This window comes from Anopheles coustani, chromosome 2, assembly GCF_943734705.1.
Source record: "Anopheles coustani chromosome 2, idAnoCousDA_361_x.2, whole genome shotgun sequence".
In the NCBI taxonomy this organism is placed as follows: domain Eukaryota; kingdom Metazoa; phylum Arthropoda; class Insecta; order Diptera; family Culicidae; genus Anopheles; species Anopheles coustani.
The window spans coordinates 22,506,770-22,534,520 of record NC_071289.1 but is presented as its reverse complement, the minus strand read 5'-3'; the positions used below and the strand labels follow the sequence as shown (position 1 = coordinate 22,534,520).

The 27,751-nt window shown below is 45.4% G+C and overlaps 1 protein-coding gene across 1 annotated transcript; it reads right to left on the bottom strand.

Moving 5' to 3' along the window:
- Positions 1-172: 172 nt before the first annotated feature.
- On the bottom strand, positions 173-27,114 carry LOC131264097 (locomotion-related protein Hikaru genki). The gene is made up of 11 exons (XM_058266385.1): positions 26,877-27,114; positions 10,419-11,171; positions 8,311-8,517; positions 4,722-5,062; positions 4,213-4,375; positions 3,896-4,069; positions 3,666-3,800; positions 3,439-3,582; positions 2,328-2,537; positions 1,329-1,523; positions 173-387 (listed from the first exon to the last, which is right to left on the bottom strand). The coding sequence occupies exons 1-11, from the start codon at positions 27,112-27,114 to the stop codon at positions 173-175; spliced, it is 2,775 nt and encodes a 924-aa protein (XP_058122368.1).
- Positions 27,115-27,751: the final 637 nt, after the last annotated feature.

The following is a 27,751-nucleotide window of genomic DNA, read 5'->3' as shown; positions in this document are numbered from 1 at the left end:
CGTTCGTATCACAAGGACTTTCACAAGGATACCAAGGACAGTTGGGGCTTTCTATGTTTTGTTTCCAATGGTCATTGGGTTTACTACCAACTTCTACTACGGTGGTGCACTACTATCGGGGAAAATAAAAACGTGCCCTGGGATGTGGTTAGGATCCGCCTGTGGGGCCTCTCTAGATTTCCTCGTAGCTTCGACACTGGGGCACCGGTCCGGACCAGTCACCCTCGGGCGTACAGCGGGGACGTTCCGGGGGGCCACCGTTAGCGCCATGCTCGACGAACCCTGGCCGGCACTGGACGGTGAGGTAGTCTCCCGGATCGTAGTGGAACTTCAGCGGCGCAATCAGTCCATTCGGTGGGTCTCCGGGGTAGGGGCACTGTGCTTTACCTACGGTAGAAATGAGGAGAATTGATTTGAACGAAGGTGAAGAAAAGACAAATTTGGATAACTCATGTAAAGAGGATTTTTTATAAAAAAGGGAAAATAAAGAATAACAGTATTTTTGTTTTATGATATGTTTAAGATTTTCATATGTTCTAGCAGACGTTATAATGTATTCTAGTTTCAATTTTCAAAGTTATATACCTAGCAACGTCAATAACACAGAACTCTAGCCCCAAAAATTTGTCTATTTCCATAGAATATATTTGTCATACTGAAAAGTGTTGGTCGATAATGAGAAAAACCACTACAAATAAGTGAAAATAAATAAATATTTTACAAAATCTAAAACGTAATAAAACGTGAAACGAAACAAATCCCATTTAATATAAAATTAAATAGTAAGTAATAATCACGAAAAAAAACGCTTAAAGAACTCAAAATGATTCAAATATTACTCGGTAAAGAATCTTCGTCTAACAGTGAGCCAACGAACGAATGATTTGTTTTATAACGGACGATTAAATAAGAAGATTGGATCAATTTTCGTATCGTTTCGTTTAAATTTTTTCCGAAAAACTTTCTTTCCAGGAATTCCCATAAAGACCCATTTCCTTTATGGGAATTCTTTCAATGATGAAATTTTATTTTAGTGAGTGAAATTTCGTCCGCAAAACGTCCGCAATGAACCGTGAAAGCAGGGATGATTTTATGCAATGATTCTGGTAGCTCATTGAGTCGATATAATTTTGTGTCTTTTACAACAAACCAACCTACGGAAATGTTCAACCTTCTTACGTTTGTTGCTTACTACGTGATGGAAAATTTATATGAAAAAAACAAAAATGAAAAGAAAAACTGTTTAAAAGTGTCAAGGATGTGCTTGGAAAATGGCAAGCTGGATGGTCACTGCACCGTGGCTTCGAGTGCCTCACTCGTTTACTTACAGAACGGGGGCGGGTGTGACCAGAACCCGGTTTCGGTGCAGACAATTGACGCCTCGCCGACGAGAAGATGACCCTCGGTGCAGCTGAACGTTACCAGTGCCCCGACCGCATAGCGTCGCTGACCGTACATCGTCAGGCCACTGGTGCCGTCGATTCTGCCGTTTATTGGAACCAGTGGCTGTGGACATTGAATGGCTAGATGTAGACGTACAGAAGGTTTTAGGATCCACATGAAAGGTAAAGGTGTCGGTGGAGGGGGGAAAGTGAAAGGGTGGTTTGGGGACGGTATCGGTGGGGGTACAAGAAGATAAGGGGAGAAAGAAAAAGATAGAAGAGATAGAACGATAGTTTCGATAGAGAAAAAGCTGGCCCATTTCTCCATTGGGGGTGATGGGCCACGTGTGCGTGTGGGTGAGGAAGGCTGTGTTGGATGGAAGGGGAGCAGTAATAGAGCTTGCAGGAAGGAACAAAATTGAAAAGTTGAAAAAGTTGGTCCGGTTGGAAAAGTAACGGAAAATAAACCATCCAATCTTCGGGGAAAATCTACCGGAAACTTAAGTGGGATAAAGCGTTGAAGCACAGTTGAGGGCGTGTGGTGGCAATGTGTGGCTTGTGGGAGGGTGTGGTGCTACTAATACTCTCCCTACTCCCTACACTTCCGTTCCACTTCCCTCGCCAGGAATTCACTCAAATTAACTTGTCGAAGCCAATTGGTTAATGAATGAATGCACCGAGGGAAAACGGTGGGTGAACGAGGTGGCGTGTGGCGGTGATCGAGCATGGAATCGCCCGCCCGGTGATGATGGTGGTTATGATGTGGTGAATGTCAAGAATGCCATCCGTGACGATGCCCTGCGGCATAGTTGGGTCCCTTAACAACGACAACAACACACACCCACACACAACCCACAGCGGCCCACATTCACCCACGTTTATTCGCGGAAGGTAAACACCCGGAAGGTGGGCGGGGGCGGGTGGGGTGGCAGGACGACAACATACCTCGGCAGCGCGGTATCGGGCCACTCCAGTGTCCGTTCGGTTCACATTCCAGCCCGGGTGGGCCGCTCAATCGGTAGCCCCAGGCGCAGCGGAATACGGCCCGACCCCAAGCGGACGTGTTCAGCTCGACCAGACTGAGATGCGGGTCCTCGAGGAACAGCGGCGGACATTGGATCGGGTGGCAGGTGGGCGTCGGCGATGACCAGTTTCCTGCACCGTGCATTCCCGGTTGTAGCGAATATTTTGCGTATTTTGCGGGTAGAGTTTTGGGGAAGAATGTGGTAAGTTACGGGGACCGTGATTGAGAGAAGGTTATGTAAATTATGGAAGTTACTAATGGATAAGTTAGATAAATTGCGAATGTGTTCAAAATCGTAGAGCTGTACATTGGTTTTTAGGTTCCAACGTTAGGTTTAGATACTTAAGTAGTTAAAGTACTTAAAGTACTTAAAAGTCTATTCAGAACTCATTATGTAAAAACTAGAGCAATAAAATGTAAGAGGCATGATTTGTTAATTTGTTATTCTAGTGCTTAATTTTATGACTTGTCTTAAAGCATGATATTTAGGAAGAAAACTTCAACAGTAATATTTACTTAAATATTACTTGAATCAGTTTTATACTTATTTCTGCAATAATTCTATTCTTTGTATTATTAAACTGATTATAACTGTCTACAGTTTTAAGAGACCTTTTTTCATAAATAAAATATTCTGGATTCAGATTTAGAGCTGTTCGTTTAATTTTATGTTTTGATTACGCACTTTGAATACTTATAAGTTAATACAGAATTCGATTTACAAGAATCATATAACGTAAAATTTAAGATCCATGGTATATTAATGTGTTATCTTGGGTCAAATTTGATATCATATATAATAATATCTAATAAATACGTTTTACTCAGAAACAGTATCTAAATTTATTTCTGGAATGGTTCTATTCTTTATTAATATGACCACAATGGTATAAAGCTTTAAGTGAATCTTTCTTTTTATAACTAAAATATCCTGGATTCAATGTTATGCGAATCCAGATTATCTACCTTTTCACGGAATATTTATCAAAACTTACTTATTTTACCAAGCTATCTACAAATTTGGACACCTACCGGATGCGAGACAGGTAGCGTTCGCCTCACCCTGCAGCATGTAGCCGAGCGGACATCGGTAGAGGGCGCGCTGTCCCAGCTTGATTCCTTCCAGCCGCAGCGACAATGGTGGATTCGGTTCCGACAGTCCGGCACATTGTGACACTTGGTGGAGATAAAAAAAAAAATTGGAGGAATAAAAGTATTCCACGGGTCGCACGGCAACTTCGCCATTTATCCAAACTTACCTGCGACAATGATTACAATGCTGTTCGTGAGTCCACGCGGTGAAGCGCACGTGTACGTGCCCGAGTCCTGATTCTGGATGTCCTTGATCGTGAGCCGGTAGCGGGAGGCTTTCTCTTCCGGAACGGCGGACCAACCTGGTGGGAGGAGGTGAAAAGGAAGCCGATGCTCGAGTACATACATTCTCCAAAGGTACCCATAATAAGCGAGTGAAGCGAGGGGAACTACCTACCGGTCAGATATTGGCGGAACCATCCGGTCCAGGTCCACTCGGGTGAACCGCGCCGTCTCGGGTACATGCAGTCCAGATGGATGGTGCTGGTGGGTAGTACGGCCAGCACGCCCGATGGTTCGTACGCGGCCGAACCGACCCCAACCTTGATGCGAATCGACGGCGGGCTGTCATCTGTAACGACCAGGCGGAGGCACACATTAGAGTCACTAAATTCTGGTGAAAAATGGGTGCACGTGGTGAACTTCCGGCGAAAATTTCCCGCAATCCACATGGTGCCTGTGTCATAGAAATCTGGCGGAAAAATGGTCAATTACCAGAGTAATTAGTTAGCAGCGTCGTTGGGACGCAGGATGGCATCTTCGGTGCCCACAGGCCGTTGGAGCAGAGGACCTTCGATTCGCCGAGCAGCTTGTAGAGCCCGAGATCGCGGCATCGTGCCTGGAGCGTGTGCCCGTGCGGGAGATCCCAACCGAGAGTCTGCGGAGATTGGAGATCAAAGGAAATGGAATGGAAAACGGGGGACTCTTTAGGGACGGTTCTCTTTTGCAACATTCTATTAAAAGTGGATGTTCTAATATTTGCTGTGGACCATGAAGGATCTATTCTTGTCTGGATCTAATAACATTGTTTTTCAAAAATATTTGGATAAAGCCTTCACTTCCGGGAGTTCCAGGAGTTGGGTGAGTTACCGGAATGTTTGTGGATTTTTTAAAACAATTATTCTGAACTCAACGATTCTAAGGAAGGTTCAATAACCCTGCCTTACATGTTGTTGCTTCGTCACAATGTTACTGTAGTGGGCACGACCCGTTCCCCGACTTACCACCGACACATTCTTGTAGCTCAGCAGCAGATGGGGCGGAATGTGGTCGACGACGCACCGCTTGTACAGCGGCTCGAACTTCAGCTGGCCGTGCTCGTCCTGCTCGTGCTCGTTCATCGCGCACAGTGGGCCCACCCAGCTGCCACGGATGCACTGGATCTTGCACAGCCGGTGCCCACCGAGCGGTCCGACCTCGCCCGGAAACCGCACCTCCGAGACCTCGCGGAACTGGTGCAGCTCGGGGCTTTCCTCCGTCTCCTCGCTCTCCTTGTCGTCCCGGTCGGGGCTTTCGGCCGAGTCGGGCAACGGTGGCACGAAGCTTCCCTCCTCGTCGTACTGCCCTGTAAGTGGGTTAGTGGCGTCGGACGCCCAACACCGAGGAGAAAGATGAAGAGAGTAAGGGAAGAAAAAGTGGGAAATGGAAATGGTTCACGTATTTGGGCTTGGAAGACGGTGGACACTAGCGGGGGGTGGCCAACGCTAGGGTGGGTCCCCAGTGAGGGTGCACACGCGCTTGTGTGTGTGTGTGTTTGTGGAGCTGTGTTGGATTCTTTCGCGAATAGAAGCACCTACTTTTAGGAAGCGAGCTTTGCTAGTTGCCAGCTGCCTTCAGCAGAAGGTAAGCAACTTCCAACCGGTTTCCTTCCAACACACTCCAAAAAACACACACGCGCGCGCAAGGTGATTTTCACTAGGAACTAGTACAAACTAAAGGCTCTTATGAGTTCTCTAGCACAAGCAGTAAGCTGGGTGTTGCTGGGTGAAATGGGCGCGCGAATGGCGGACGAAATGATTTTCTTGCCAGCAAGCAAGCGGAAGCGAAGCCATAATGCCAATCAAGTGGAAACCGCAGGAAGCACGCCACGCCACAGGCGCGCACACACACACACACACTGATATGAATAAGTACGGGTACCTGATCGTGGTGCAGCAACTATGTATCTACTAAAGCATGGGCTACACATACACACACACACACGCACACAGGAACTGAAGGGAGCATACGCGTGGCCACCGGAAGTAGCAACGAAGGGTTTGGGAGGATCGAATGGAGACGCGTGTTCCGCGTGAAGTCTTGGGCTTGGTGTGCTACCCTGTTCACACACCAAGTGCATCCCAATGAGGCTCGAATCGACTCGCTAGATGGGCTCACACATCAGGCATACACACACACACACACACACACACACATATACGCATGCACATTGTGAATGCACTTCATATATTTTCGAAAGGGTAAGGATGCTAAAATAATGTTTCGCTTAAGCTCGTCAACTCGGCATCGATCCAGCGCCTGGCGTAGTGTGGAAAAGTGTGTTTGCATCCCTTTTTTTCCTCACTTTTTCGAGTTCTCTATGGATGTTGAGCATGAAGGAGGTGGAATAATGTCTGCAGTTGACGTGCAGCCCGTGTGTGTGTGTGTGTGTGGAAGGAAAGTGAGTTTGAAGCAGCGAAATGCAAATGCAAAAATGTATATATCGGAAAATGCTAGACATCGCGTGTGCGTGCCGCGGATGCACTGATGCACTCGGTTGTGTGTGTGTGTGTGTAGGTGAGCTTGACTGTATGAACCGTTAGATTGTGAAACTAAATTTGCTTATAGCCGGGGCAACTTTTCTACACTCGGCACCGATACGATGAACTAGCCCGACTATGAAAGTTCAACTTTATTTCATTGTGATAACCAATTTTGGGATAATTTGGAAGCTGGGAAAGCGCTCTACATCCCTCAGGGCTGATTGGGAGAATTTCATGCTGGCTCGCCGGATGCACGTCGTTCTGTTGCTTCGTCTGTTCCATTTTTTTTTTCATTTTGTTAGTTCGAGTTTTAGTTTTGGCTTTGCTTTACCATTTTACCGATGCGGAGCTAGCCGACACTTGGCAGCGGCACGTAGCGAATTGCGAAATTGGCGCTAATATACAGCGGTGCACGAAGCAAGTGATGAAACAAAGATGCACAAAGTGGCAAGCGGTGGGTTTGCTGGGTGAAGTGTGCAGATGCGAGGGTTGGTGGTGCAGAGGTGAATGTGATGGTGGTCACATGGTACAGGGTGGCGTAAGTCGCTGATGTTACTTTCTTTTTCTTCTAGCGAAGCTATCGGAGCAATTCTTATGTTGTACTTTAAGAAGTTGTTTCGGTACATTCGATTTAATCTATCCTAATAGTTTTGAAGTAGGATAATATTGGATAATTGAAATGAAATTTTTAGTTTCCTTATCCATACTTTAACGTATGATCTTTGTATTGCATGTTTATAACATAGTTTGGGCTCTAGCTAAGGGTTGTCTGACTACAAGTTTCTTCTTAAATAGAGTTGGAAATCATAGATTACTTAAGCGTACATGATAAGTCAGTAGGAGCAGGATATTAAATCCTAAAAGAGTAAATGAATTTGCTTAAGACAAGACAAGCTTAAAGAGTAAGTGTGTTAATTTATTCAATTAATACCAAATAATATAAAATCTAAAACAAGTTTCACAGGAACCCCAAAAGAGTAAATAAAAAAAATAAAACAGTCAATAAGCTCAGAGAATAAGTCTGTTAGTTTTATCAAATAAATATAAAATAATATAAAACCAAATTAATGTTTTGCACTTACTTCATAGATGCTTATCTCTTTTTTTAGCTTTCACTTTTTTCGCTTCGGTAATCACTTTCATATTTTTGTGGATACTAGAGACTGTTTTACTTAATCCTAATCTCTTTTAAAATTTAAACTTTGTTGTGAGTTTCAAATATTTATGTACGGAAAGTACCCTAATCATCATAGGTGCATTGGTTCAGAGCAGTGTCAAATCATGACCCAGGTCTAGTGATCCAATAGAAGTTTTCTTTTGGTATGCTTCGACGAATCCTGGCACAGGTCTACGAAACTGTTGTAGTTTGAATTTCGCACTTTTCAGTTTTTCTCTTTTGTTGATTATTAATTCGTTCTTTGAATCATAAACTATTTTCGGTTAGAGCGCATAAACTGAACCTATTCACCGTTGAATTGATTTAGATGTGGACGCAAATTTACCCATTCCTTTTTCTAGAATTAAACTATCTGTTTGGGATTTATGTCTCTTTGGTGACTAATAGCTAATGTTGCTAGTAGAACTACAAACAAAAAAAGTCGGTAGTGATTTAAATATATCAATTCATTAGCCACATTTTACCAGTGGAAACATATTGCAACATATTGGAAGGTATTAAAATTCATCCTGCGAGTTGACTGGTAGCGCAAGTCATATGTTTTAATAAACCATAGCATGTGGAAATCACCATATTTTTTCCCTCGGTTTGCGGTTGCCACCCTGTAACATATGATTTACTGTTTCGTGTGTGTGTGTGTCTTTTCGCCCCCAGTGCGCTTAATCGTACTTTGTTTTTAAATTTTTGAAAACTCCAACTCTTTGCGCCCTCGCCAGGTATGGGTTTTTTTTCCGATATCGTGGTAAGCTGGTGAATTTCGTACTGGTACGTCGTGCACCGGGGTGCACCACGGTGGAAAATGCAGCGTGCAGAGCGGGGTTGGTGACTGTGACGGTGAGAGTTTTTTTCGGTTTGCTGTTGCTGACTTGATTGCAATGGACTGGTAGGGCTCACCTTTGTTGGCATTGCGACTAATACTCTTGCTGCCACTGTCACTGCCACCCTTCGGGCGGCTGAGCGCGCCGGTCGCTTTTCCCGACTTGCGCTTCACCCGTACCACCCGGCGGCCCATGCCCGGCCCGGGCTGCTGCTCGACCGTGTCGCCGGCCGGTTCCTCGGCCGCCACCGCGACCACGTCCGGCCCGTCCGCGCCCGCCCGATCTGATTGCATGTAGGGGAGCAGTAGAGGATTGGTTGGAGTTTGGAGTGGAAGCGTTCGGTTGGTGTGTGTGTCAGTTTCCCTTCTGCGCGCGATTCCCGTGGGAACCCGTTTTTCACAGGGCTTAGAGTGAAAGGATTTGTACTACTGTTTTTTTGTTTCGTTGTCGTTAACTTTGTTTCTAAAGCTACCTGCATTTTTCATCTATCATTCATCTATCGAACTATGGCGCCATCGATCAACGGATCAAACGCACCGCGGAGTTGCCGGAAGCAAGCTGTGTAAATTATTTTATGTTCCACCCTTTTGTACAAAGAGTTATTTTCTGAGTGTGTGTATGTGTGTTTTACTCATAACTCGTACCGTAACATATTGCGATATTACAAAAGCGTTTTTACGTTGCAGTTTGATCTACAGATGTTTCTATTCGCATAGCGTTCGATACGATGTGTGAGCTGAACGTGAAAAGTTTCGAATGCTGCTTTTGTTTTCATTCGTACGGTTCACGTTGTCATAATATTTCGAAATGAACAAAAAAAACAAAGAAATCACTTTTCAAAAATTATAATAAATCATAATTTTTCCTGTTTTCCCTTTTTGGTATTCTCCAAGAGTTATTTTAACTATTTTTATCGCCTTCAATTTTGTGTTGCAGTTATGCAAATCCCGATGAGACACTTAAAATAGTCGTTATATTATTAACCAATTTCAAATGTGTAGAAATTTCCTTTTTTTTAAACTAACATATTAACACGTTGACTGCCATGGCTATCATTTTTGAAAGCCAGCTGTTATTAGTTCTAAAAAGTTTTTTCCCCATAAATAAGTAAAAATGCTACATAAAAATGATAGTAATATTTAATTTCAGTTCTTTGGCAAGCTAAGTTTTTGCTCAGCCTTCAATCGTTGATTTAATAAAAGTTACAAAAGAATTTAATTAAAAAAGAATGTACTAAAAGTGTGCTAAAAACGCTCAACGTGTTAAAAAGTCAGCCTTTATCTCAATAAGATGATTTAATTTAATTTAATTTATTTTAACGAATCGCGAAAAAAAGCATAAAATGCATATTATTCAAAGTGGTTAAACATTTACAATGTGTTATGATGAATAAAATAAAAGCCAGTTTAGTCTATACATTTAGAATTGAAAAGCTTAAAAATGTAACAAACACACACTCAGAAAGAGGACATTACTTCTAATAGACCATAACAATTCGGTTGACATTTTGCAAGCTTTTATAAGCTTGGCACGTAATGCTTTCCTCTGAGAACAAAACTGAAATAATTTATCACAGAACCTCCGAATCTCCCGAAACTTCCGCACTGGATGCTCTAAGAGCCAAAGAAGTTTTTGCTATTCTAGAGTTACGGTGAACTGATTCCGCGAAGAACTCACTCAATCCCCGCACGACGCCGGAAGCGTTACTTTGATTAAATACATTTCCTTCGAGAAGCCAATTTTCTTGTTTACCGAACGCATCTGCAGCGCCACGACAATATAACCAATGTCACGCGTTCACATCGCCGAAGGGGTTTCGGGGGTGTGTAAGAAATTTTCCTACCAAGTGTGTGTGTGCGTGTGTGTTTATGTGTGGAAAACTTTCTCCACGGTGAACGGTGCGGAGGCGCCAGCCCGAGGATTGATTGACTTCGCGACCGACGACTGACTCGCTATTGACTAGCGCTATTAAGAGAAAGTTGGAATGGTATCGATTTCTTCTCTAAACTATCATTGGCCCTGGTCGTCCTGTCGACTTGGCTACGTGATGGTGGTGGTGGTGGTAATGTAGGTGGTCTCGATACGTGCTCGAGAGTTTAGACGCCGTTCGGGTGGACGGCGTTCGAGAGTCCTTCGGCTGGCTGGAAAAGTGAAGCGGAACGGCGGTGTAATCCGGTCACTTACCTTGCTTGTGATGGCGGGCGATGCTCTTGCTTCCACCGTCGCCACCACTGCCCGCCTTGGCCCGGCTCAGCGCACCCGTCGTCTTGCCCGACTTCCGCTTCACCCGACGCCGCACGATGCTCCCGTTGTCGTCCATCTCGACGATGATCTCTTCGCCCTCGATCTCGTTCTTGTCCATCCCTGGTGAGCCTTCGCCCTCGCCCCCAGCACCGGCACCCTCGAACTCCACGTCGCCCTCGACCGGGGCGCTGTTGAGGAACAGGTTGTCGTACACGCTGTGGTCGCTGTCGTTCTCGTTGAAAATGTTGTTGATCACGATGGCCGGACTAAGCTCCTCCAGGTTGAGCAGCTGATGTTCGTTGAAGGAGGCTGCGGAAGAAGAGCGACGGCGACGCCGGTGATGCCGATTGGCGGCCCGTCGATGAAGCACCCCCGAGGAGGCACGCTTCGAGCGCGCCGGAAAGGAGGCGGCCGCCAACGACTCCCGAACTTCAGCATTCTGTATGCCAAGCTCCCACCAGAAGGAGGTATCGCGGGACCCATGGAGGGCCGCATTGTGGCCACCGGGGTCGGTCGCGGGCGCGTGCAGACCGGACTTGCCTGGCTCGACCAGCTCGAAGTCGGCGGTCGTGAAGTCCTGCGGAAGGTAGATCTGTGTCGTCTCGAATGTCACGAAGGGCGGCTCGGTTGTGGCGTAATGTTTGCGGGGTCGCGAGATTTTCAAGTCCGGCGGAGGACACCCGGTGGTCGTTTCTGTCGTTCGGTGGAAAGAGAAGAAGGAAGATGTTTTCATTAGCTCAGATTACCGACTTTTTGCATATTAGAAATACAGTCATTGTTACTGATCTTTGCCTCTAACCTACCCATAATTGAAAAAGCGCATCAACTTTTGTCTATCAACAACTTCTATCTCTATTGAATTCTCTATTGCTGTATTTGTCTGTAGTTAAAAAGTTTTTGTCTCCTGATTTCAGGTTGTCAAAATCCTTTAATTTAGTAAAATAGGATCAATCTAAACAAGAAGAGTATCGTTTGTAAAAGGAATAATATCCTGAACCGCAAAACGTAAATTAAATGCATAATTATTAACAAATTAAACGTTTGGTATTGACTATGCAGAGTTTGAAGGGCTCTAGCAAAAATGTAAATCAGTTAAAACACAGTTTACAAACAGTAAATCTTCATTGTTTCATTTTTTATCACTGCTACAGCATATTGTCAAATAAAATCTCAATTACCTATTTTAATTCATGTTATTAGCAAGAAACAATAGCAAATGATTATCAGGCAAATAAAGATGCTTTAGAGAAAGTCGTTCAGAAGGTATTTGAAAGTTGGATGCTTTCGAGACAATGTTTATTGGCAGCATCTATATGATATTTGAAAATATTTATTTTCAATCAATTTCAAGTGTTTTAGTAATGTAAATTAAACATTTTATTAGTACAGAGATTCGACATTTTTAGTTAATTATGTACTGTAGATATAAATAGTTATTAGTCGGGGTGACTTTTATAATATCATCAATGGTTCAGTGTAAGTGTAATTAACATAAAGAAATCAAATGACTATCGATCGGAAATAAATACCTTTTAAAGAGCCAATATTTAAACGTGCTTGCAACACTCGATATGATCATACGGTAATGCTGTGTTTAATCCAGGGAGAACAAAGAAATTTGTGGTTTCCATAATGGCCCCCCAAAAGCGTCCCCGTCCCCCGTCCTCAGGCACTCAGGCAGCCAATAAATTGGAAATATCGTCCAGTAATGGCACCGAAACCGGCACGGAATCGATTGATTATGCAATCTAATCCAATTACAATCGCCGTTAACGCACGGACGTCGCGGGCCACGTTAATGGGAATGTAAATTTGCATCCCGTGCCCGACTCCTGGAGCCACGGATAAATTTGAATGATGGATGAAAACCCCAGAAATGGTTCACATTAAAATTAAAAACAAACGAGAAAAAAACAGGGTCTCGCTTCACCCGGCATTGAATCGAGCAGCTTAAATTACAAACCGTTCGGCCGGTTCCCGCAGGCCCGGCAAAACATTCGGGCCGCAAATTATGCAGTAAAATCATGATTTCAATTACTCCACAACCAACCGCGACCACGGGGGAAGGGTTGCACGCCATATCGAACCTGTCGCTTTCCAATTCGGCGGGCCGGTTTAAATTGCGAATAAAGTCAATTAAACCGATATTGCCCCGGGAAACAGACTAGCGTTTTTCCGGTCCCCGTTGGGCTGAGGGCGAGCGATAAAACCATATTTACACGTCGCACGGTGCAATTTAGACTCGCCGGATTACGGGAAATAAAATAGTACCAACTTCAATCAAAATCTAGGTCGTTAGATGGTTTCTGTGCGGGAAATGGATGCAGTTTGGCAACCGAAACCCGGGGCACATTCCTGAATGGAACGTGCAATTAAGCGCGTGTACCAGAGGTCTGTTTCCGAATAAATCGTTCGCAAATGTACGATTAAATACATCCGGCCGGGAAAGTGGAATGCGTCGAGATACCTCAACGGTTCTCATTAACCCTCGAGTTCCGCGGGACGACCGTTGGCCCGATTAAATAACCAAAGTTGGCACCATCGAATCGAATTGTTATCCTTACACGATATACGAAAAACCATTACTCGTTGTTCGACTCAAATTAGATGTATCAAAAGGCCTCGTGACCTCCGATGAACGCTGGTCTCGGTTTACCTCCGCGTGGGGCGGAGCATATTTCACACTTGGCACTGTTTTCCACAAATCACAAACAGTTTCTGTCGTTTGGAGTTTGTGGCTTGAAAATTCGAAACCATCCCCCTCCGTCCGCCTTTCCTGTAGTGTTGTTTGTCCCCCCACACTCTGTTCAACTCCGTGGTCTAATCTGTTTATCATTCAAAATCCTTTGGAAACATTCGAGCAGCTTCGGTTATTATCCACGGGAGAATTCATTGTTTTCCGGCGCACGGTCCCACAGCAGTCACGAATGATTAGAGTCAGCCGGGCGTTAAATATCGCGCCGATTGAGGTTGACGGAAAAGTCATGTCAGAGTGTTGAGGAACAAGAGAAATCTGCAGCCCAAAATAGTTTAGCATAATAAATAGGGAATGTGATGATGATAGGTGTACATTTGAAAAATTGGTTTATTGTCGATAAAATATTTTCTTAAATTGTCGAAAATGAGGGAAAAATTTCGTCAACATGCAAGGAACTTTTCCGGCAACCTCAGCAATCTAATTCGTGCTTGATGTGCGCCATCATCGACACCCGGCGCAGCTACAAGTGCATAATGCACCTCTCACCAACGCTAGTTCCGGTTCGACACGGGGCTCCGACACCGACTTCGAAATAAATAGCTCACCGCTGCCATTGTTTCACCCGATTCGCCTATTCTGGCTGTTGTGTTGTTCGCGCAACCGCGACCCTTTTCGCTGCGCGTTCTCGTGCGAAAAGGATGCCGCCTTTTGAAGATCATATTTCATGCGGATGACAATCGGTACCGCTCGTGGAATCGTCGTCGCTGTCGCGGTTTTCGATATCCGGCCGAAATAGAAAACCGCCACCGTCTGAGCACCGGTGAAGCAACCGCGGTGTGAAGTGTGCCATTTTCACGCCAACAGATTTCGCCCCCAAACACAACACTCCCGGACGCCTGGAAAGGACGAGCTCTCTAGATTGTTCACCAACCAGCTTCTCCAACGGTCCGTCGTCGGCGTGTGGATAAATTATCCTTGTCATAAATGGAGCCAAAACAAGTCGGCCGTATGCCGATGCGGCGATCGAATGCAGATGGTTTTGGGGCTTTCGAGTGAAGGCTCGAATTTGCATTCACAGCTAGAGTGAGAGGCTAGACATATTGCGGAGGTACAACGAGGAAATGCGAGAGGAGCAAGCTGGGATGAGAAATGATTGGTAATAAAACATCAAAGTCGCGCGGTAAGCAGCGACATCGCGGACGGGGGAGAAGTGAAAGATAACTTTTTGGGGGATTATATGGTACAACAAGGTATCATTCGGCAAATATAGATTTATGGTTCACTAGATTAGAGCAGCGGGGAATAATGCATTCGTATGAATTGAAATTTATGGCACTTACAGACGAGTGTGCGCGTTGGAAAAATTATGTTTTGGATTTGCAAATACGATTGAAAATATACAAATGAAACAGGGACGGTATGGTTAGTTAGATTTATTTCTTTTAAACTCTAATTACATTTTTTAGTATTACTTAAAATATTACATAAGTTTCAATGCACAGTTCTACTATATTAAAACTTCTGCTATATTGAGGCACTAGGTTTACTGGACCCGTCATTTTCACGGATATCTATCTTTAACGGAAAACATTGAACTAATGTCTTCATTTCCGTGATAAGTTCAAATAAAACTTTAAGTAATAATTTATTGTTACGTGAAGATTTCTGTTGTGGAATTCAGCTTACATTAAAATTGAATAAATTTAGCTTACTTTGTATAATATAGTCTTTCCGTCATTTCGACGTCAGAAACGACCGTAAACCTAGTGTTAAAAAGCTTCTACGTGATTTAACAGTTCATTTGAGAAAATATGCTGCTTTCCATTTCAACAATTTGTTTTATTCTTCTTTTCTTCTGTAGTTTGTTTCCAATTGAAGTTTGTACATTTTTTAAATGATCAGTGCTATAGAAAGAAATTTTTCGTAGTGAACTTTTAATGTTTTGTGGAACAAAAATAATTTCGTGACAATATTTCAGACTTTGCATTCTTAAATTGTTTTTTATCATATAATTTTCAATTGTGTTTGGCTCATTGTTGATTGAAAGATATCATTCTATGACCAACTGATTTAAGATTTTATTCGTTCATTGAACAAATAGTACTCTTTTCTTAAGGAAATTGTTCCATTTATTAAATCCTTTACCATCTTTCGTTTGCCACGTCACGTAAAAGGATCGTTAAGAGCGAGGAAAAAGATTTTCGTATCCATCAATTTTCTCACCGAGCTGATGCCGCACTCGTGCATCAAACGAAACGGTTCTCCCAATTGAAGTGAGTGTGTGTGTTTTTTATTCCTCTCTGCCCAATGAACAGAAACAGCACGTCCAAGTCCTTGCTACTGCAGCAAACTTTCAGACCACGCGAAACACGTTGTGGTTTTGTGTGGCAAAACCACAGTGTTTCGTGTCCCGAAGTGCCGAAATCCGTCGGCTCATTAAGAAGGTACCGGCCGGTGTTCGCTTTTCCTCTCCTTCCAACGCGGCGTCCTTCGCCAAAGTATGCAGCCACGTGCCGTCGGGCCACCATCGCCATCCCACCGGTTCGCGGTGCAGTGAAGTGCATTTTCCGGCCAACAAAACAAACCCTTCCCGAAACTAATTGTCCGAAATGTGTTCCAGGGTGGTGCGAGGAAGTGGAAAATGGGACGATTGTGCGGCGTGCGATGGGGGTTGGGTGCATTTATTTTATATTTTACCAACAAATGGCACCTTGTCTGGTCACCCCGAACGCTTTCCATTGCTCATCGTTCCCTTGGCTTTCCCCAAGCGCCGATCGGAGTAGCAAAACACGCTGAAGACAAACCTTTAAAAGTTTGTTTCACCGCTTCCCAAGAGCCGCGACGACGAAATGGGAAAGGAGTTTTCCGTTCGCTCTAGCGCACCCCAACGGGAGGTAATGGCACCGGTTCACTCCATAAAGCGTTCCGTTGATCGTGTAAGCTCATTAGTCGACTCTGGAATTTAATTGTTCGAAGAAACAATTGTTTTCCCTGCCGTTCCCTGCCGGGAACCTCTTCCTCCGACTTTCCTTTTATTGCTATCTACGAACTACCGACTGTCCAAGGGACAATGTTGCTGCTCCCTTAATGCTGTTGTCGTTTTTTCCTTTCGAGCGCCGGTGGTAAACAGTAATTAAAGCACCGAAGATATTCGGATTTCGGGCACGAATTCCTTTCGCAACCGTTCGCTTTCCACGAAGAAGAGGCTCCCTGTTGGCTGCATACTGCCAGAAATACCGTCGTGAGTGATGAGATTTTTTCTCTCTGTTCAGTTTCAGTTTTCTTTTCGGCTTTAGTTCACGCTTCTTTTTCGCTCCGCTCCAAAATGAGTCAGTCTCCATTTTGAAGCAAAACACATACGAGCTGTATTAAATGGCGCTGGTTTTGTTGCCCGAGTTTTTACTGTTTTTCCCCACTACGGACCAGGCACGGGTTGGGAAAATCCGGACACGTGCTAGAGGCGGCGATGATAAAGAGTGAGCAAAGCGACTGGCAAATGGAATCCAGCAATACACACGAAATAAACGTCCCCAGCAGCCGCCCGGTGATGAGTTCCGCGTGTGGAACAATCGTTTCATTTGGTTCCCGGAACAAGGGGGAAGGGAGGGAATGTGGGTGGAAAATCAAGACCTAAAAAGAAAAAAAAGGTAGGTAAACACACGAGTCGCAGCTTAACTGGTGCAGAGATAGATGCGTCATGGCGAAACCGAAACCAGAAGCGGAAAAAGAGTGTAAAAAATCCCATATGTTATGGAGTGTTTTTTTATTTTCATTTTATTTGCTCTCAAATCGACCTCCACCCGCGACTCTTGGGATACCGAGTTACGAGCACAGCGGAGGTAGGTTCGAACTCCATTTGTTTCCCCCGCTCCCCAGGACAGTTTCGGTTGCCCCTCTTTTTTGGCCAAATAAAACCCCCAAAACTGTGGCCATATTTTACGAAACAAATAATTTGATGGAGCAAAAACGGAAAGCCTCGATGCTGCTGCTGCACCCGCCCGCCCATATCTGTCGGTCGGAACTAAATGGAACACGGAAGAGTGGGGCCATCATCAGCTGGTGTTTGCCGGCAGGCCGTACATCACTCATAAGGCTGTGCAAACACACGAACGAACGCACGGAAAGGAATGGCATGAAAAACGTAAACCCTTCTGCTCCGCTCGCACACGCGGAGAATGATTAATGGGTACAATCCGTAAAATGAAATTTTAGCCTCCCCACCCGCCTCCCAACCAAAAAACATCAGATGGTTAGTCTCGAAATTTTAAAAGTTGCCCATTTCAGCCCCCCTTCCTTGTACTCCTCACACTTGGTGGCGTGTTCAGTTGGCGAGGGAAAAAAAAACATTCTCGCGTTCGCCGCGTCGACGATAATAATAATAAAGTAAATAGGAGAAACCTTTCGTCGGGCGGAAAAGCGTCGGGCAGACGCGAAATGCGTTACGGAGTCTGGAAAGTTGAACCATAAAGTTGGCGGGCATTTGGGGTAAAAACAAAAGAAAAAGGAAACGTAGTCCGTAAAGGGAGGAAAATAAATGAAAGAAAAATCGTACGAGAGCGTAAGGCTTAGTGTTTGTATTACGTAAGGCAGGCCTTCGGTAGGCAGCGAACCCGATCGACATACGAGCGCCCCCTGAGCGCGTGTGTTCACGAATGACGAATTATGGGTTCAAAGGTACGCACGGTACTTCGCTGGGAGGACGATGCAGACAGGCATTAGAAGACAGACTCACCGAAGTCGGCGCAAAGGGGGAGCATACGGTGAGGGCACAAAATGAATCTCCTAACATCAATATTCACTTTTCCCAACAGTACACGCACATACACACACACACACACTCGCACACGTGGCTCGTTTCTCTTCTGCCTGTCTTTATTAAAGGAACTCCGGCAGAAACAAAGTAACGGAATGGAAGTAAGAAAAAAAACAACTGCCATCCAACCAAAGACCGAGCCGTGGAAAAGTGAAAATTTATTCATCCCCTTTTATCGGGTGGGGATTTCCTAAGGCGTTGGTGAAGGTGGCGGGAAGCTGCGGGGCCGTGTGTGTTTGAGCAATAAATATTCACACGCCGCGGAGACGCATGAGTAAAGCCCGACTAAAGCCACCGAGTAAAGGGAAAGCTCAAGGAAAAACCCCCCGTGCGAGGAATATTAAAATGGAGACGAAAAAAAAAGGAAAACATAAAAACAACTGCACGTGAAGATGAAAAACAACACAAAAATCGCACCAAGCGCGTGGGCCAATTTTCTCCACTTTTTATCATTTGCACAGCGTGTCCGCTTTTCCAACCCCACCCCCGTTCCGCCCGCCAGGGGACCACCGAGGGGCGTGAAACTCCCGCATACAATTTGTGCGCGCCGATACGGTGGTGATAGTGACGGCTAGCCATGCGTCCCATTCCCATGGGTGTGGAGTTTTTCCGACCCCTTTCCTTTGCCATCAAAAGTCGGGTGCGATCGGTTCGCGATACGATCTCCCGGCCCGATAGCGGCGTTTCACTATTGCTGTGTGAAAGAGTTTGCTTGCCATCGTAGATTGTTTTTGGCTTCGCGAAGAATTTTCATATCCTTGAATTTTATTGCTTTTCCACGAGCGCACTAAATAACGGAAGCAACAGTGTCGGCGAATGTTGTAGCGGACAGCTCGAGAGGGGGGGGGGGAAACGGGAAAAAACATACCCATACAACATGCCAAAGTCAATGTCCTGGGCGGGAAAACGCTGCCGGAGAAAAACGTAACCAAACGCTCCCTCCCCAAAAACCGCTGAAATAGGCTGACGTTGAGAGGCGACGCATAGTTTGTTAGCGAGGCGAGTCACGTTGTTGCGTTTGTGTCCTCACATGCGCTCGAGGAGCAAGATTTATTGCATTTGTGATAAGAAGAAAAAACCGGAGGGGGGAGGCTGGAAAGCGAACCTGAAATGACGCACTCCGATGAATCCGATTCAAGAGAAAGGGTGTAGGAGAGGACAAGGAAGAGAAAAAAGAGGAAACGGAAAGGATGGTCCAGTGGGGCAGAGAAAGATAGCTATTTTTAGTCCGGAAAAGCGCCAGCTATGCTGCCGTGAGGGTGCGGAAGGGACATCCTGGTGCGAACTCGAAACGAAACCGGTGGAAATACTACCGGAACGCACGCAACCAGCTACTCCGAGGGTGGAGCAGCGTGGGCGGACAGGAAGGCGGGAATAAAATGAAGTGAAAATAAAATACAATAACATAAAACCGACGCTTCCGAACGCTGAGCGTTATTGTTGCCATTTCTCATTGCGGTGGTAGATTAAAGGCGTCATTTGAATAATTTATGTACAATACGGAAGCGCATGCACATGGGTCGTGCCTCCCATCGCACCACCCTTCGGTTCAGAGATCCCTTTTTGCCCCACCCTTACCCGACCGGGATGGTGCGGATATTCCTTTGGACGACAATTTCCCCAGCTTTCCCAAACCGACCGGAGTGCGTTATTCCACTTTCTAGTTCAGAGCCAACGACGGCCGGACTGTATTCGACGTTGGGTGAAATCGGTGGAATAATCCTTTATTGCAACCCTTTCCTTATTTCCCTTTTGGCCCTTTCATCTCCCCGGGTTTAACTCCGAGTGAATTGCACCGGAATGCAATTCGCTTTGATGTGTTGGAAATTCAATTGAAACATTGATTCATGTTCCAACAAATTTATTCCTACCTCGCGGCCTCTTGCCAGCCATTGTACAGTTTGGTTGTTGTCTTATATTTTTCACTCCGTTTCGAACCCCTACACTAAGTGGCACTCGTTGCTATTTGCCTACATCGATGGAATTCCTCTACGTCTTTGTTTGATGAAGGGTTGTTTTCATGCCGAGCGTCATTCACCGTTCAACAACAAGCCATTGGGAGAGTTTTTATGTTTTGTTTTAATTCCACCGCGGGAAAGTGCTTTCATAGTCGAAAGAGGCCCACTTGACGCGAGCTCGAAGCTCGTAATCAGAGCTAATGAGCAACTGATTGATTAACCGAATTTTCCTTCCATCCGGTCCGGCTTCCGGGCAATGCAATGCCTCGATTCCTCCCGCGAAAGGGCACGCGAACGAGTCGAAAAGGATGAAGTTCTCCAGCAGGAAGAGGAGGTTTTCGCCGTTTCCGATTGCGACCCCAAATCCCGTGGAAAGCCGCCCGTGCCGTGTTCCGTTCGTCTAACTTCGTTGAGATAATTCCGATCGGAAATGTAAACCAAACACACGCCCGCATCGGGACCCTTTTTCCGTCGCCGACTCGGAGCTCGGCCAAAGTCAAGTGGTTGGCTGCCACGTGCACACCGAACCGGGGGGGAGAGTGCCGGGTTTTTCCCACTCCCACTTCCACCAGCGCGGATGGAGGCGCCTGGTGCGCCGTACAAGCAATCAATCCCTCCGACGCCGACGATGCCCCGAAACCACAACGTTGCTAGCCACCCGCCACCACCAACCTCCACCTCCCCCTTCCCACTCTTCCCCGTTCGCCGTGTCGAAGGGACGCAGGTTAACCTCGTCGACGGAAAATCAAATGAACCGGCAAGTAGCAAATTGATTTGCCATGCCTCTCGCGCGCGCACACAAACATTCTTCACGACGGCGGGTGGCACGGGTTTCGGTTGTTGCGGGCTGTTGCTACTACTCGGAATTTCGGACACACTTCGTACGGGGGGAGGGAAAAACAAATTTGCGCAAACATACACAGTCTGATCGGGGCCCCGCGCGGGGGAGGGGTTCGCGGAGAAATTGATTGAATTGAATCTTGCGAACGGGAAAACGGTTAAACGGAGAAAACCTCACCACCGACGACGTCGGTTACCGACGTTGGCCGTTACCGACCTCAATCAACGTAACGCGCGGGCGAGTGGAGGAGAGAGAGAGGGGGTGGGGGTGGTTTTGGGCGCCACCCTTCACCGATCCAATCTTATCAAGCACCCATCGAAAAATATCGGATCGAGCAGTGAAGCGTCCTTCGCGTCGGTGGTTGTAACGGGGAGATTTTCCGTGGGTCAGATGATAGATAGCGGTCGAAATTTGTCGGAGGCAGGTTCTCGGGTACAACTGAACCCGATCAATCCCGGTGGGGAGGCTCTTTTTTTGGCTCTTTCGAGACGAGCGGACATCATATACATTATTTAACAGTTCAAAATGACAGTAGCAGATATCGTAACAAGCGACTAAAGGGCTTCCTTCCTTCGATGTGCGGGTGTGCGTGTGTGTGTGTGTGTGTGTGTGGCAGCTTTCCTCACTTTTTTACTAGATTTCGGTATTCGGCTCTCCTCTTCCCCCGACCTTCCCTCACGTAGGATTTGCGGTGATGAAATTGAATGGAAAATTTATCCCACGGCAACCCTCCTAATCCTGTGCTTGTCCCGTCCTCGGGACGCACGTCCCGGAATGGGATGCCTGCGACGCAGATTTCCATCAGAAAAATACAGTCAGCTTTAAATTGTAGCTCAAGGGAGATTGTGGAAATTTGTTGATGTCAGTTTTGTCATTATTTGATTGATTAAATTATGGAAGGATAGAGTGATTCTTTTTTGTCGGATGACATTTTAAGTTGAAAATCACTCGGAGTGCAAAGTGGTAGAAAATGATTTACAACCAATAAAATTTGTAGGTTTTTACAACTTTTAATGTAACAAAATTGATAAAGAATTTTATTTATTATTTCGCAAACGGTGAGGCAGTCAAATAAAATTATTTTGACGTCAACTATGGCTCGGATATCGGTTTTTAGTGGTTGATGCTTAATGGTTTTAGCTACAAGCTTTAGATTTGTGTAATACCGATTCAGATTAATAAATCTGAATGACTCTTTGCTACGTTTTCGAGATTTACAAATCTTTTAATGATTCCTAAAAATTTTAAATGTTAAACAACAGAGAAGTAAAGGCAAAAAAATGGAAAGAGAGACACCCTTGGTTTTTTTGATCGCTCCATCTACGCCTATGAGAGAATCATAAAGATTCATAAATGTTTCGAAAGATTCATCAATGTTTTAAATGTTTTAAGATTCGAATCCCTACAGATTTACGAATCAATCAGCAGGTATCTTAGGACATTTGTATGAATCAATTTCGCCTAAAGATTTATAAATCACAACACTTGTTTTCTTTTATATTATGGCTAACCAATAAACATGCTAATGTAAATTCTTGTGAAATTGGCAATTGATTTTTCTTTAAAGTGTAAAAGCGTTAGTAAAAGTAGAATATTGTAAACTATCAAATGCCACTATCGAATGCAATTGTTAAAGGTAACAATGTAATCGGTATATAGATTAAATCTCTTTCATAATAATATGGAAGTTAGTCTTATCTTTTGTTATATTTTAACCTTAGCTGTCAGGATACGAAATAATACCATGTGTTTGATATTTAATTGAATGAAAATGGGAAGGTACCGATTTACTTTTCAAAACACCAACCCAATAACTTCTAAGCGAGAATATTTTGTTAAAACGTCATTTGAATATATTGATTAAGTAAAGGTGTATGATAAACAGGCAGAAGCCAAAATGCTCATGTTGTTGAAAAACGAAGCTCACTGTACCGAATAACATCGTCAGTCGATGGAGAGTAGAAGACGCAACTACACAATACAGCACGACAAGATAAAGATCTGTGGACGTTTCGTGCCCCGAGGAGACGGAAAAGAAATCCCACTGACCCGCCCGCCAGAGTGGAGTATAAATGAATAAATTACGGACTGAATACGAATGAGCGTCGGTCTCGGACTGCCAACACGGGGACTTTCTGGCACGGAGGACGTCCTCTGATGGGACGACATTCCGGTTAATATTTATAAAACACTCGCCCGAACATGACAAACGCGCCCGGAGCGTGGTGGTGTGAGCGAGTGAGTGGTGGATCATGGCATTACAATTTATGATGACTCCGGTGCGCCATCGCTGAGCCGAGTACCATTACCTGTTCAAAGGATGTAAAGGACGATGCTGCCGGTTCACCTTGAGAACGGCTCCGGGAAAGGGCGAAAAGAATAAGAAACAGCTTGCATCAATTTTCCTCCTCCGCCCTCGTTCGGGGGAAAGCCAAACATCCAACGTCCGACGGCATTAGATTCAGTGCGACGCATCGACACCACCATCATCAGGATTAAAGCTTACCGAATCTCAACCCAGCTCGGTTCCTTCCGTTCCTCGTCCTTGAGGAAGTGACAAAGTGAAGGAAGGACTCTCGCGCTGAGTGAGGAACATATCTCAGGTCCGGGCGCTCGTTCGACCTCCGGTGATTAGATTACGGTGACCGGATGTCCAAGTAAACGCTGGGGACGCCTTCCCCTTTCAACCGGGAAGTAACATTTGTCGACGATAGCCCTTTTTTCGCCAGCGTTTTCCCGCTTTCCGGCTATTTATAGCTGCTGTGTTTTCCGCTTTCGCCGCCACTTTCATATCGATTGCCGTGTGACGCAAAACCGACGCAACACGGGAAAGGTGAAGGAAACGGGCCAAAAAGGTGGTCAACCGTTAATGGAACTCCCCCCTCCTAAAGCGCCTTTTACTTCCGGTGCGCGCGCGCTCCGAGTCGAGTGGAAAAAAGCACCGAGTCGCGGTTCGCGCTTCATTTTCGCGCGCGCACACTTTCCTGTGCTTTATTTTATTATGTGGCCCCGGTTTTTCCCACGACGCGCGGGTATGGCGTTTATTTCTTCGCTCGATACCGCAACATCAAAGGTGAACGTCGTCCGCACCCGAGACACCCGAGTGAAAATTGCTTTCGGCTCCGGATCGACATCCCGCCTCCCTCTCGCATTTTCCTACCGTACGGTGAGAAAGCCAAACGCTAACGCCATCAGCGGCGTCGACGAAGTTCCGCAGCGAGTTTGTAACGCGTCGCGTTCAAGTTATGAAAAGTGGAGAAGTTTTGCAATATTTCACCATATTCGACGCGATTCGCATATCGGCGAGCCGGTGGGGCAAAAGGGACGTAGTGCATCGGTTGTTAACCGAGGGAGGGTGCCGGGCTTTTGAGAAAGTATAAAACTGTTGTAAAAGTGCGAAGTGGGAGAAGTTTTTCCCGGTTTCTCATGCAGCGTGCGCCGGGCAAAGGTATAATCGCGAGATCTTTGCTTCGAAAAATTAACGATCAGCAGCAGAAGACGGTAAAGTTTACTCCCCCCCCCCCCCGGCCATGTTTCTTTGTGGGACCGTTTTGATGGTATTTGAAGCATGTTGATTTGATTCTCTGTTCATTTTTCTTCCTCTCGCAAAAAGAGGAAAAAGCCAATAAAAATGCGCTTAGCTTTCGGAGAGGGACGAAAATTTAATTCGATATAAAATGAAGAACAAATGATGATCCACCCGGTTTCAAAAAGCGTGTGCTGGGGAGGGGGAGAGGCGGGTTACTGGTATGCCATGGCGAGGGACAAACTCACAACCGGGAACACTCCAATCCCGGGATTCGATTGGAATGCTGGGATTAGCGCACTTAAATTGTTCCAATTCCATTTCGATAGATTCGAGTGGTGCCAAAATTGGAAGATTTCCTCGGCAAAAATTGAACCAAGGCGTGTTGGTCGTTAGATGCTTGGTTTCATCTTTTTTTTTCTTCCCTCTCTCTCTATCGCTCTCTCGATCTAATAAAGAAAAAAGGAAAACAGAAGGTTTGTTCTCTCGGATTCGGATAAAAAACGGCTCAGCGTCTGGTGCCGTGCGGGTTTAGCCGTTATTCTTCCAGTTTATTTATTTTATTCCGCTTTAGCTTTTCCTTCTTTTCCGTTCGCGCTGTCCATTTGAGGCCCGAATGCTCGAATATGTTCCCCTGTTGGCTGTCAGTTGGTTGTGTGTTTGTGCACGTGTGGGGATGTGTTACTCCCTTGGACAGGGACGAGCTACGGCTTTTCACTTCCATTCGCGAAAACTCCCTGCGGCACATCAATTTCGTATCACGGCTATCGATTTCGGTCCGCCGGGCTTTTACGCGATGATTCGCGATTTGTTTGTGTGTTGATATTTCGCAGGCGAGTGCAAAATTGAACCACAGAATATCGCCTCCCTCTCTCTCTCCCTCTGTAACGCCGATTTTCAGATCCGAACGGGCCGGAGTGCCGAAAGTTAAAACCAAAAATATTATAAAAAGAAACACCAGGCCGGAAAAAGGTTAATGCACTTTTTTTTTCTCTTGCCAATCCAACCACCGGTGGATAAATTTCGGCTGCCTGGGGTTTTCTGCTTGTTTTCATAGCGAATTTTCTTTCGATTTCCGTTCACGTTGTGCGCCGGATGGTTTGCCGGGAATGGAAGAGCTTTTTTCCCAATCGCTTTCGCGGTCCGTGACGGATTTTGCTTTCGTTTCTTCGCTCCGTTCCGCAGGAAGTGGCAGATTGTTTTCCCGTTCCTTCGACGGTTTTGCTGTTTTTTTTTTATGTTTTATAACTGGAAGGGAACAGCAGGAAGCGACTGTGAAAGTGAAAGCACCCTGATGGGAACGGCTTTGATGGTAGTTTTCGCGCGCCATCATCATTCGCAGCTGCGGAGGGCTCGCGTGCCGCCCCGCCGCGGGGAAAGACCCGATAGGGAAATCTGTTTTCATTTCCCTCCTTGGAGGATGAGTGTGAGTAGAATGGCTTAACTTGGCTAAGCCGTGACGGTGCCTGAGATTGAGTGTTTCATTTTCAAGAAAATCCACTCGGTTAGGCTGAATTGGTTGAACGGTGCCGGTAACAATGTGGAAGCATAGCTTTGAGAAGGAAAACAAACATGGGAAGAAACAAATTTTCTCATAGAACTGTAAAAAGAGCAAAAATTTACTGAAACAGCTGCTGTTAAATGTAACAGTAATAATAATCTACTTTATGAGTTTTCTTAATTTCGTCTCTGTAATATCATCCTTATATAACAATTTTAGTTGTTTAACCCGTTTCACTTAAAGAAGGTTGATTTGAGCGAATTCGCATTTTTAATATTTCATCATAATTCATGTAATAAATTTAAAATATTTCAATAAAGATGCTAGTTGCTCACTTGAAGCTCTTGTCATAGTTAAAAACCAGTTCTTTTTAGTAAATTGTTGAGTTAAAAATGTATCTTCAGTCTTCTTACATTGTGCATTTGGTTTTCTATTCCAGCATTCAACATACGGAACATACGATATTAAAAATAAGAATTATATTCTTGATAACAATAGAAAAATCAATAATAACAAGGCAAGACAGATTGATATGCCAAAATCATAAAAAAAAAACATGCCAATGGTGATAAAGAACATTTCAATCCATAGCATCTAAAATATGCTCCATAGTGACCAGAAATGGTCGTTCGGAGGGTTTCTTAGATTCCAAAGAAGCCCACACCTACAGAGCACGAGAAGATATGTAAATTGCAGTTGATCAATCAACATGATCGATAGGTGAAAGATGGACGATGTTTGTTCATTCCAATCATAATGATTTTCCGGCTGCAGCTGTTTCTCAGTATAAAACTAGAGAAGACAAACGAATGATAGTCGATGAGAAGCAATTCGGCTTCCGCTTGACAAATGAATGCATAACTGTATAACCGAGCGAGTCGTTCGGAAAAGTGCAAATGATGAACTGTTTGACGCAATCGGACCGAAGGTAGATTTAAATCAAACAAGCCGGCGAAGAAAAAAATAAAACGAGGGAACGGTACAACGAACCCGGTGGAAAAAGTACCGGCACACACTACAAAAAGCAAAAGACAAATACTGATACAAACAAACTAACTTACCGGGTTCGCTCGTCGGTGGCGGATGTGGATCGGCCGGCGTCGCACCGGCCTCCGCCTCGTCGCCCCGGACGCCCGCAACGCAAACACTCGTTAGCAGCGTGACGAAAAGCAAACATTTTCCGATTTCAATTTTACATATTTTCATCCCCTGCTGCAGCGTTGCAGCCCGGTGGCGACCCGGTTGCCGCTTCCGGCCGGCCACCACCGTCGCTTCCGCCGGCGGCACGGCTGTTGACATCGATTCTGGTATGTTAAACTCGTCGCCGTCAGGAGGTTTAAGCCGTCGTACGTCGTACGGTGCACCGGAAGCCGGCAGCCGTCGGTGCAACTGCTTCGTCGGGTTGGTTGATTTTTGTCACACTCGTCCCGAAACCCGCCGTCGATGGGGCCGCCCTCATGCGGGGGTTCGGTCGTGATTGCTCCGAGAGGGAGGGGGGACCACCGGGGTGTTCGCTGTGCTGGGCGGTTAAGGGAGGCGGCACCACACTGGTTCCGAAATTCAATTCCGAATCCAATCGAAAATCCTAAAACCAATCCAATTCGTCCCGTTTCGTTCCCGGGTTTTCCCGGGGTTGGGGGGGACCACCTGACCAGTATGTTGATCTAAGTTCCCGTACGAAACCTGGGTGTTTGCACAAGGTAAACTCTTCCCTCTCAGCCGCACACACACAAACACACACACACACTTGCGCTCACACTAACCTACGGGTAGGACTCGGTTTCACCATCCGGACACTTGGAGAGACACTTCTCGTTAGCCGGAAGCCGAGTTAGTTTTTCGTTTCGATTTCCGGACGTGTTTTTTTTTATGGATTGTCTTTTCGTTTTGTGTCCCTCTCTGTTTCTCCTTCTTCTTCTTCTACTTCCGCTTCTCT